Below are 11,136 nucleotides of genomic sequence, written 5' to 3'. Positions count from 1 at the left end.
AGCTGTGATTGGAGAAAACCTTGTTAGCCCCCCCTTCTGGGACTGTGATTGCAGAGAGTCACCTGCCTCCCGCCCCCACTTCCGGGCGGGCCCTGCCCTGTGCACGCCGTCCGAGTCGGCTATGGGGTGATGTTTTGAGGGTGTGCAGAGTGCGTCCCCCCGCCCTGGGGTATCCATAGTAACGCGTCAGCTGCTGACCTCCGGGTCATTCTCTTATGGGCGCTCCTGGCGGACTCTAGATGTTCCGGAGTCTCCAGGGAGTGTAGACCGCTGGTTCTGGGAGACTAAGGGACAAAAACCGTTTGGAGTTTTTTCAAAACATGTGCACGTGCTTTGCCACCCACCCCGCTCTCCTAGGCGAGTCAGAGCTCAGGGGACGGCAGCCACATATATTTGGGAGAAAAAAACCCCTGGTGATTCTGATAAGCTGCCCCTACTCAATGGTTTAGAACCGCTGGCGCGACCCTAAATCCATCTCCCCCACAGATGCCTTCCTACCGCAGTTAGGCTGACTGTGCCTGAAGCTGCCACCGCACAGCTCTTACACCTCTGTTTCACTCTTAGTTATTTCTTCTGTGTAATTACTTGTTTGCATAGCTGCCTCCCCTCTGGGCTGTGACTTCTTTTTGGGTAGTGGCTCTGTCTCATTCATCCGTCCCCTCCTTCCCCTCCAAATGCCTGGCAGGGAAGAGTGTCCTTAATAATAAATTGACGTGAATTGGGGCCGGTGGTAGGGAGGCTGTTCATCGATGAATCTGGAGTGAAACTGGGTAGGAAAACGTGTCAGGATTAGTCTGAGGTTGGGCTGGGTGAGGAGGCTGTATGGGAGGGTCCTAAAGTGAGTATGGTGGAATATCAGGGTGAGTGAGGCTGGGGAGAGACCAGAGGAAACCCCACATATCTGATTTTGACAGGTGTCTCAGAGAGATCATGGGAATTTCCTAGCCCCTCTGCAGTGTGGGATTCCATTTTGGGCACCAGGAGTCTTGTTTTCATAGCTCTGCCTCCTGCGCGGGGATAAAACTATGCAAGTCCTGAGCTACCATGACAATTCCCCTCCCAGGAAGGAAGCACAGGTTCCTCCTCTAAGTTCCTCCAGTGGGCAATCTGGGATGTACTCTGTTCCTCTGTTTCCATGTCTTGGATACTGGTCCCTACATCAGCGCTTGGGCTTAAGCCCTGGAGGCCCTGACACATGGGTGGCTGAGTCAGCACCTCAGGAATGGACTTCAGTAGGAAACCTGATGATTCAGGGCCTCAAGAATGGCCTTGGACAAGCTACCATACCAGCTGCCTGGGCCTCCGCCTCTTCCTTGAGGTGGCAACAAGGAACTCAACTCAGTCAGCTCATCCCTGGGGCACCCAAATTACCTGCCCTTCCAAATGCCTGACCTTCAGCTGCCCTCTGCTGGGTCAGCCCTGATGCATCTCAGGGGGCTCCCAAAACTGGATCAGAACTTGGTAGAGGGGGTTTCAAGAGGATAAATAAGCAAACATACTGGAGCTTCCAAGGAACCCCACTTTCCTACTGTAAAGTCTCCGAGAACCACCTCTCGTCCCAAATAACTGCCTCTCCTCCCTTCACTTGCTCCCTCTCAGTCTCCCCCACCCTGGCTGCAAAGTCAGACGGTCTCCCCTTTTCCATTCCTTAGCACTGTCCTACAAGCAAAACATGCAGCCGTTCTCGTTTCCTTTTTTTCTTTTTGTGTTTGGTCTTCAAGTGTTTCTCTGTGGATCACTCTGTGTGTGTGTATATAGGGAGGGGAGATAAGTTGTTTTGTTTTATTCTGAGATAAGGTTTTAAGAAACTAAAGATGTATATCTTGGCCCCATAGCCCTATAATCCTAACTAGATTCTTTCTGTCTTTGTTCTCGGCTTCTGCTCTCTGGCCTCCCGTTTTAAGTCCGCTGGGGGTCTGAAGGTGGGACCGGGGGGATCTCCTTCCATCTGCCGCTAGTCTGCTCCTGCCTCTCCAGGTATTGCCCTGCCAGGCATGGAGGCGGGGCCCTAAGAGGTTTGGCCGCGGGTTGCCCCGGAAGGGGTGTGGGTGGTCGGGCTGGTGACTGCGAGTTGGGACGCCTGAGGCCTGCCCCAACTGGGTCACCGGGCTGTTGTTGTCACCGTCCTGGTTGCTGAAGTCCCCGCTCAGCAACGCAGACCTCTTCGGAAACAGCAGCAGCTCCCATCTTTCCAAGCTTTCAGGAGATGCCGCTGGCCTGATGGTGAGGCAGATGGGCGGGGGGTGGGGACCGGGGGCAACTGGGGCGTGGATCCGTGCCCCTCCTCCCCGTGCCACTGCCTCCTCTTTCTCCTCCTCCGGGTCGGGGACCTGGGGGAGGGAGGGTCTCCATCTTCTCTCTGGCCCCTGCACCTCACACAAAAAGCACGCCTTCCTCAGCTCCTCCTTCAGCCCCGGGGCCCCCCTACCCAGCGGTGCAGGCCCCAGGGGCTTCTCAGCCTCGCTATAGTACCCTCCCCACTCCCGCTACCCCCGCCACGCAGCCCGGCCCGCGATGATGCCCATCTCTGCTCCCCATTCCTGGGGTTCCCACCCTGCCCCTGCCCCATGCCGATGCCCCCAGGACCCTCCTGGGCTGCGGAGAGGCCCTCTGATCCCTGAGCAGGATTCTGAGAGGCTGGAGGACTGTGACCCTGAGGGGTCCCAAGATTCAGCCCTCCATGGGGAGGGGCAGCAGCCCCTGCTTCACGTGCCTGAAGGGCTCCGAGGTGAGGGGCTGGGGAGGGCCTCAGGGCTCCAGAGTGTCCCCTGGGCTGGGCCTCTGGCAGAGGCTTGAGGGCACGGAGGCAGGTGAGTCCCAACGCTCTCCCCTCTGTGCCCAGGCTCCTGGCACCACGTCCAGAACCTGGACAGCTTCTTCACTAAGATATCCTTTTGTGCTCTGCCTGGCAGAAGGGGCACGGGAGACAGGGAGACAGGGAGGCAGTGGGCTGGGGACTTGGGGGCTGAGGAGTCGGCGTCCTCAGGAAAGGCCCATCATGCCTCAGGCTTAATTCTTGACGCCCTGCCACATGTACAGCTACCACCAGAGGAGTGGCTTTGCCTGTATCCTGCTGGAGGATGTCTTCCAGCTGGGGTGAGATGCTTGTCCCAGACTCCAAGCTCTTCCCCTTGCTTCCTCAGTAGTGCCTGCTGCTTCTGGGCCTCCAGTGCCTTCCCAGGCAACCTAGGGGCTCAGCAGGATGGGTTAATCCGGGCGGGCCCAGAGGCTGGGGCAGGAGCCCTCCCAGCCCGCAGGCCTCATCACTGCACTCCCTCCTGTCCCAGACGATTCATTTTCATTGTCACCTTCACAACCTTCCTTCTTCGCTGCGTGGATTACAGCGTTCTCTTTGCCAACCAACCAAAAAACCGAACAAGACCTGGGTCGCTCCACAGCAAAGTGACCTTGTCAGATGCTAACCTACCCTCATCCCAGTGTGCCCAGCGGTGAGTGACAGCTGGTGGGGGAGGTGATGGGGGAGAGCAACCGACAAAGACAAAAGCCTCCCCTCCTTTTGTTCCTTGGTTTAGATCAGCCATTCTCCAAGTTTTTAGTCTCAGGCCACCTTTGATACACTTAAAATTGATTGAGAACCCAACTCCCGAGACCTTTTGTTGATGAGAATCCTATCTAGATCCACCTTGTTAGAGATTAAAGCTGTCCCTAAGAACGGACAAACATACATTCCATCGACTGACCGTGATGTCACGTAGCCGCTGGAAAAGGCCACTGCGTACTCTTGGGAGAAGGAGAATGAAAATGGCAGAAAACCTTAATATTATATGAAAAGTTTTGACTTTGCAGACACTCACAAGGGTCTGGGGACCCCTAGGGCCCACACTTTGAGAACCACCGGTCTGGCTGTGTCCCCTCTCCAGGACCCCCTTGCTCCCCAAGCCAGGTCTCCCCTGCTATGGGGCCGCTGCTTTCTCTCTTCCGTCTGTCCCGCCTGGCACAGGATCCGCTCCTGCTTGTCTTCCTGCTGATCCTGGCGGCTGCCGTCTGGCTCTTCCAGCTGCTTCGCTCGGTCTGCAAACTCTTCAGCTGCTGGGACATCCAGGTGTTTTCCAGGGAGGCCCTGCACATCCCCCCAGTGAGTTGGGTGAGCGTGTCTGTGGAGGCGTGCCATGTCAGGGGGCGGAGGGTGGGAAGGAGTAGGGAGCTGTACTGACAGAAGGATCCACTGGGAAGAGGGCAGAAGCCCTTAGAGACACCTACCCTTGGCCCCGAATAATGTTAGGAGGTGGGGTACTGCCCCTTAGAACACAAGGTCCTTCCTGTTGTGGAGCTTAGTTGATGTAGATGGTTATGGAAGATGATGCACAGTCACGTGCTTGTGGTCCAAACAATGGGTCTTTAGAGGAAGGGCAGTCACCTGACTTTCCAGAGCAGGAGGAACTGGGCTTGGGCTGGGGAGGATAGGAGGCGGGGAGGCATTCCAAACCCCAGGCAGGAAGGGGGCAGGGGAAGCAATGCGCATCTTTGGGCAGCAGAAAGGAGACTGACCCACCAGCCTGCAACTGAGTGTTCAGGCCCGTCGGAGAGCCCACCCCCCTTTCTGGCCCCTGTTTGCAGGAAGCTACTTCGTCGGCCCCTTCACTGTCCCTGGTCACGCTTTGCTCTTTCCTCCCCATCTCGCTCATGCTCCTTCTGGCTCTGTACCCACGTTCTTTCTTTCTTTCTTTTTTTTTTTTTCGCGGTACGCGGGCCTCTCACTGTTGTGGCCTCTCCCGTTGTGGAGCACAGACTCCGGACGCGCAGGCTCAGCGGCCATGGCTCATGGGCCCAGCCACTCCACGGCATGTGGGATCTTCCCGGACCGGGGCACGAACCCGCGTCCCCTGCATCGGCAGGCGGACTCCCAACCACTGCGCCACCAGGGAAGCCCCCCAAGTTCTCTCTTTAAGGCACGGCGCAAAGGCTACTTTCAGCAGCCAGCTTTCTCTGCTCCTCTCAGAAGTGCAGAGACTTTTACACAGCCCTCCTGTGCAGCAAAGGGGAGAGGTTCTCGAAAGCCCACCTGAGTATGGAAGCACAAGCCATAGCACAGGAAAGAGTCGCGAGGGCTGGGGATGGAGGCAGGGAAGCTGAGGAGCTGGACCACTGCTCCTCCAGGAGGTGCCTGACCCCTCTTTCTCCTTCCTTCTTTCCCCTCTTCCTTCCAGGGGAAAGGGAGACCCTGGGATGGACTGGAGAGGCTGGCCTGGAGGGACTTGACTAAGCTGGACTGGGGAGGCTGGGTGAAACTGGGCTAAAATGAGGTTTGCAGATGAGCTCCAAGTGAGATCTGACAGCCTCCACCCCGACGGGGACAAGGCCACTGTCTTAGGAAGGTTAATCTGTTCGAGTGGGATGGGGCGGGGTGTGTGTGTGTGTGTCTCAAAGCATGCTGAGGTAAAAGTTTGGGGGCTTCCGGGCCCAGCGGGCTGGTACCCCAGGAACGGGAAAGAGACTGCCTTGTTACCTGCAGCTCTGATGTACCTTGTATGTGTAGGGCTGCGGGCACGGGTGGGCGAGCGGTGGCCAGGAAAACCTGCTCTTACGGAGCTGAGCTCAGATACATGTAGAGTTGGTTTATGAGCTCTTCCTGGGAAGCACATGACTCACGGCCTCAGGAGGCGCAGGGGCCCGAGGAACACAGTTCAGAAGAGGGTGAGGGGAACTAAGAGGTGCCCCTTGTTGGTGGCAAGGCGAAGGGAGGGCGAGGGGGCAGAAAGCGAAAGGTGGCAGCTTTCGTGCCCGAGAGACACTGGGTGAGGACGGCGGGGATACATCTCTGGTCACGGGGAGTTTGGGCATCGCCGTGGAGAGGAATCCAGGTGGCTGGCGCTCAGGCGTCCCCTCTCCGCAGGAGGAGCTCAGCTCGGTGCCCTGGGCCGAGGTGCAGTCCCGCCTCCTGGCGCTGCAAAGGAGCGGAGGGTTGTGCGGGCAGCCGAGGCCGCTGACGGAGCTGGACGCCCACCACCGCATCCTGCGCTACACCAACTACCAGGTGGCGCTGGCCAACAAGGGCCTGCTGCCGGCCCGCCGCGCCGTGCCCCGGGGAGGCAGGGCGGCCTTCCTCAGCTGCGGCCTGGCGCCCAACTCGATCTGCTCCTCTCCCGCGGGCCCTTCTCGTTCTTCCGCGGCGGCTAGGAGCTGCCCGACGCCTACAAGCGCAGCGACCGGCGGGCCGCCCTGGCCGCGCGCTGGCGGCGCACGGTGCTGCTGCTGGCGGCCGTGAACCTGGCGCTGAGCCCGCTGGTGCTGGCCTGGCAAGTGCTGCACGCCCTCTACAGCCGCGCTGAGCTGCTGCGGCGCGAGCCCGGCGCGCTGGCGACGCGCCGCTGGTCCCGCCTGGTCCGCCAGCAGCTGCGCCACTTCAACGAGCTGCCGCACGAGCTCCGCGCGCGCCTGGCCCGCGCCTCCCGCCCCGCCGCCGCCTTCCTGCGCGCCCCCGCGCCCGTGCTCGCGCTGCTGGCCCGCCAGCTCGTCTTCTTCGCCGGCGCGCTCTTCGCCGCGCTGCTCGTGCTCACCGTCTACGACAAGGATGTGCTCTACGTGGAGCACGTGCTCACCGCCATGACCGCGCTCGGGATAGTGGCCAGTGGCCAGGTGCGATGGGGGAGATGTCCGGGGAGGGGCATTCTTCTGTCCTGGGGCTGAGCCTCCCGCGCATCCCTACCCCTTCCACCGCTAGTGGCCCCCCAGCCCTGCATCCCAGGCGCACATCCTCTAAACGGCAGGCCCCTTTTCCATCCCCATCCCGCCCTCTAGGTCTTTCATTCCGGGCGGGCAGGGCCAAGGTCGTTCGCCGCAAATCCTGCTGCCGGCGGCCTTGGCGCACACGCACTACCTCCCGGAGGAGACCGGCCCTGCCGGCAGGACCAGCTCTTACCGGCAGATGGCGCGGCTGCTGCAACACCGAGCGGTGAGGGTCACGCCCGTAGCGGGGCTGCGGAGGAGGCTTGGCTGCCCGCGGTGTCTGGGGACAGAGGGGCTCAGGGCTGGCCCTCCCGGGCGTCGGGGAATGACTGCGTTGGAGGTTTCCTGCTTGGCGAGTTTGGTTGCCCTCAGCAACCCCTTCTTAGCCTCAGCCCTGCTTCCCCAGGTCTCCCTCACGGAGGAGCTCCTGTCCCCTGTCCTCGCCCCACTGTTTCTGCTCTTCTGGTTTCGCCCTGGCGCCTTGGAGATCATTGACTTTTTTCGTCACTTCGCTGTAGATGTGGCCGCGGTTGGGGACATCTGTTCCTTTGCCCTTATGGATGTGAAGCGCCATGGCCACCCTCAGGTAAGAGCCTGTCCCTGGCTGTGCGGGGCTGTGGTTTGGTAGGAGTTTGCTTGCCTCGCTCAAAGCAGAGCTGGGTTCCACCCCCAGCTTCATTGCCTGCCACCTGTGACCTCGAGTTAGTCACTTCACTTCCCCTTAGGGCCCTCATTTGTCAAATGAGGACAGTGCGTGGGACTCTTATGAGGATTACGTGAGATGACATGTGTAGAGCCCTACCAGAGTTCCCAGCACGTCATAACACCTGTAAATGGGAACGTCTCGGTCAGTGGACAGGGCTGGAGTCAGGCCAGCCCTGGTATCCAGTGTGAACAGGTTTGGCAAAACACTGAGGTCCCGCCGTATCCTAGTGCTGAGTCTGCACCCGGGTCCAGTTCTGAGGCTGTGTTTCTGGGTGTTCTTGAGCTAGTCCCCATTCTTTCCAGTTCACCTGGAAAGAAGGAATGGGGGGCTAGTGTTTCCTGTCCTGCCTACCCCAGGTGGCACCCACTACAGCTATAAAAGTGGTGTTCACGGGAGTTCCCCAGTGGCCTAGTGGTTAGGATTTGGTGCTTTCACTGCCAGGGCCTGGGTTCCATTCCTGGTAGGGGAACTGAGATCCCGCAAGCCACGTGGCACGGCCAAAAAAAAAAAGAGGGACAGACAGAGGCCTCACTGTCTGAGCGGGCTGAGGACGGGAAGACTGAGCTCTCATTGATGAGGTTCTCCCTGGTTCATCCACAACGGTGCCCCCCAAGCCACAGCTCCAAGTTCCTGGGGCACCTTCGAGGCCGGGTGCAACAAGATGCAGCCGCCTGGGGCGCCAGCTCGGTTCGCAGCCCCCCCAGCCCTGGGATCCTCAGCAGCTCTTCCTCCCCTCTGGTGAGTCGAAGCCTGCCTGCCCTGCTGCCTCCCCCCCGGCCCCTCCCCCCTCTGCCTCACCTCTTGTATTAACCCACTCACTAGCTCAGCCCGCTCTCCTGCCTTCCTTAGACCTCCGCCTCCCCTCCTGTCCTCTCTTCTGACCCTCTCTTCTCTTGCGCCCAGCCGGAGGCCTTCCCGGCCAACCTCTCCATGCAGCCCCTCGTGCCCCCCCAGGACCTGAGCCCCGTAGTCCCCTGCCCAGCTGCAGCCACGGCCAGCCTCCTGGCCTCCATTTCCCGAATGACCCAGGACTCAAGGTGAGGGGTGGGGGACTGAGACGCAGGGAGCAGGGCTGGTGGGGTTGATCCTCCAGGAGAAGGGTGCAGGGGCATGGGGGCGGGGGTGACCAGAAGGGGGAGGTGAAGCCTGGCCCTCCCTGGGGCATTTGGGGACGGGGGGACCTGTCTTTTTTTCATCCACTGTGCCCTCTGTTCTAGCTGTGTGTCCCCAGGAGGCAGTGGGGGCCAGAAGCGGGCCCAGCTCCCAGAGCTTGTGTCTCCTGAGTCTCCACGCCATTTACCTGCACCAGGTGAGTAGAGGGGTGCCAGAAAGAGAAATGCGGGGAGAAAGCAGCTGAACAAAATGGAGAGTGTGGAGGGGCTGGAGTGTAAGGAATTTACCCAACAGGAAAGAACACAGTTCAGAAGAGGGTGAGGGGAACTAAGAGGTGGCCCTTGTTGGTGACAAGACGAAGGGAGGGCGAGGGGGCAGAAAGGGAAAGAAAGGTGCAGGTTTCATGCCGATGGACACTGGGCGAGGATGCGAGGACATGTGGGTGTTCGCACTCCCCTCCTGGGATCCTCTCAACGGCCCTGCCCACTGGCTAGTCACTGCTCATTTTTTTTTTTTTTTTGCGGTACGAGGGCCTCTCACTGCTGTGGCCTCTCCCTTTGCGGAGCACAGGCTCCGGACGCGCAGGCTCAGCGGCCATGGCTCACGGGCCCAGCCGCTCCGCGGCTTGTGGGATCTTCCCGGACCAGGGCATGAACCCGTGTCCCCTGCGTCGGCAGGCGGACTCTAAACCACTGCGCCACCAGGGAAGCCCCATTGTCCTCATCTGACAAATGAGGGCCCTAAGGCTAGGGGAAGTGAAGTGACTAGCTCGAGGTCGCAGATGGCAAGCAGTGGAGCTGGGGGTGGAACGCAGCTCTGCTTTTAGTGAGGCAGGCAAACTCCTACCAAACCACAGCCCCGCACAGCCAGGGACAGGCTCCAAGCTGAGCGTGGGGGAGGAGATTTCAGCACCCTCTGCACCGAGCCCGGGGGCGGGGCCTCAGGCTGCAGGGCCGGAGGGAGCCCTTCATTCTTCTTCTCTCCATTTAGCTCCATCGGCAGCAGCAGCAGGAACTGTGGGGCGAGGCTTCAGCCTTCTCCCTGTCCAGGCCCTGGGCCAGCCCGCCGCAGACACTCTCGCCGGACGAGGAGAAGCCATCCTGGTCCAGTGATGGTGAGGCGGTCAGGGTGTGTGGGGGACAGACCCTGGGTGAACTGCAGGTATCATGGCACTGCCCAGCTGATGGCTTTTCTCACCAGGCTCCAGTCCTGCTTCCAGCCCCAGACAGCAGTGGAGAACCCAGAGGACCCAGAATCTGTTCGCTGGAGGGTTTCAGGAGCCCACAGACACCCAGAAGGAGGCTGGCCAGGCCACTAGCTGAGAGGCCAGGCCACTGACTGAGAGGGCTGCTCACGGCCAGTATTGTCTAACTGGGGTGGAGGCAGGGCAACGAGTAGGACACTGGGTGGACTCAGACTCAGAGGTATGGGAACAGTGGTGGGAATTTGGGGTGGTGGGGATGGTCATCTCTGGAACCTAAACCCCTGGACTGCTTGTCAAGTGTTTTTCCTCCCCCAGGTTCCCTGGCTTCTTCTCCAGCCACAGGAGATCGGACGAGGTAGAGTGGAAGGGCACGCCGAGCCCTCTTTAAAGACCCCCATGGATGCTTTAGCTGGGCGGAACTTGGGAGTCAATGAGGAACTCGCCCCGGAGAAGAGAGAAAGGGTAGGAGAGGAGATGCCCAAGGCATCGGGAAACATGTCTTAGAGACAGTCCTCACACGGAGGGGCTAAGAGACAACTATCTGTCCTGGAGTGGTCGCCTGGGGAGAAGTACCCAAGTGACCTCACGTTGGAGGGCAGAGCCAAGATGGAGGCCAAGCTGCACATAAGGGAGCCATGAGGGGCTGGACCCGAAAGGCAGTAGGTTCTTTTTTTTTTTTGCGGTACGTGGGCCTCTCACTGTTGTGGCCTCTCCCGTTGCGGAGCACAGGCTCCGGACGCGCAGGCTCAGCGGCCATGGCTCATGGGCGCAGCCGCTCCGCGGCACGTGGGATCCTCCCGGACCGGGGCACGAACCCGCGTCCCCTGCATCGGCAGGCGGACTCTCAACCACTGCGCCACCAGGGAAGCCCCAGTAGGTTCTTTGGACACATCTGGACTTTAGGTTCCCATGGGACTTGCGGAAGGGCATGGGGACTGGGGGTGGGAAGACTAGAGAGGCCTGACGTTTTCGGAGTTCACGTTGGCGTGACATCTGAGGAAGCGGGTCTGGCCCCTTGTCCTGTCCGAAACAAGCAGTAAAGTTTGCTCATGGCTGTGCTGCACAGCTTTGCGACCTTAGTCCTGGAATCCCCACTCCTGTCAGCTGACGACTGCACCTGCTTCTCAGTCCAGATCAGGGAGCAACACAGAAGAACTGCCCGTGATTGGCTGGAGACCACCACTGTTCTCCAGGACTCCCTGTCAAAGAATTACCATCTCCACACTGTCTGCACGGGTTCAAAGACAAAGCTTGTCATTCATTCTGTAACTGTGATTGACAGCGCTGGGTTAGGCATCTTAGTAGCTCTCATAACTTCTGATCTGGTCTCTTATGGTGAATCGTCAGTAATAAATATTTCAATGATTTAGAGATCAGGCTTCAAGATAAGATATTTCCGAGAGAGGTGAGGGGAATCTAAAATTCA

The 11,136-nt window shown here is 59.5% G+C and overlaps 1 protein-coding gene across 1 annotated transcript; it reads left to right on the top strand.

The window, feature by feature from the left end:
* The first annotated feature begins 121 nt into the window (after positions 1–121).
* Positions 122–11,081, top strand: ATG9B (autophagy related 9B). Its single transcript, XM_067745621.1, is given in 17 exon segments — positions 122–126; positions 2,233–2,501; positions 2,504–2,728; positions 2,843–2,886; positions 3,032–3,096; positions 3,288–3,459; positions 3,962–4,096; positions 5,855–6,086; positions 6,089–6,589; positions 6,750–6,913; positions 7,094–7,273; positions 7,835–8,131; positions 8,297–8,430; positions 8,611–8,670; positions 8,672–8,702; positions 9,497–9,620; positions 9,707–11,081. Coding segments are annotated over 17 exon segments (2,760 nt in total). The 3' UTR covers positions 9,829–11,081.
* Positions 11,082–11,136: the final 55 nt, after the last annotated feature.

The sequence above is a fragment of the Pseudorca crassidens genome, chromosome 8, assembly GCF_039906515.1.
Source record: "Pseudorca crassidens isolate mPseCra1 chromosome 8, mPseCra1.hap1, whole genome shotgun sequence".
NCBI lineage: Eukaryota > Metazoa > Chordata > Mammalia > Artiodactyla > Delphinidae > Pseudorca > Pseudorca crassidens.
The sequence above is the reverse complement of the archived record's forward strand: the minus strand, read 5'-3'. Positions and strand labels throughout refer to the sequence as shown.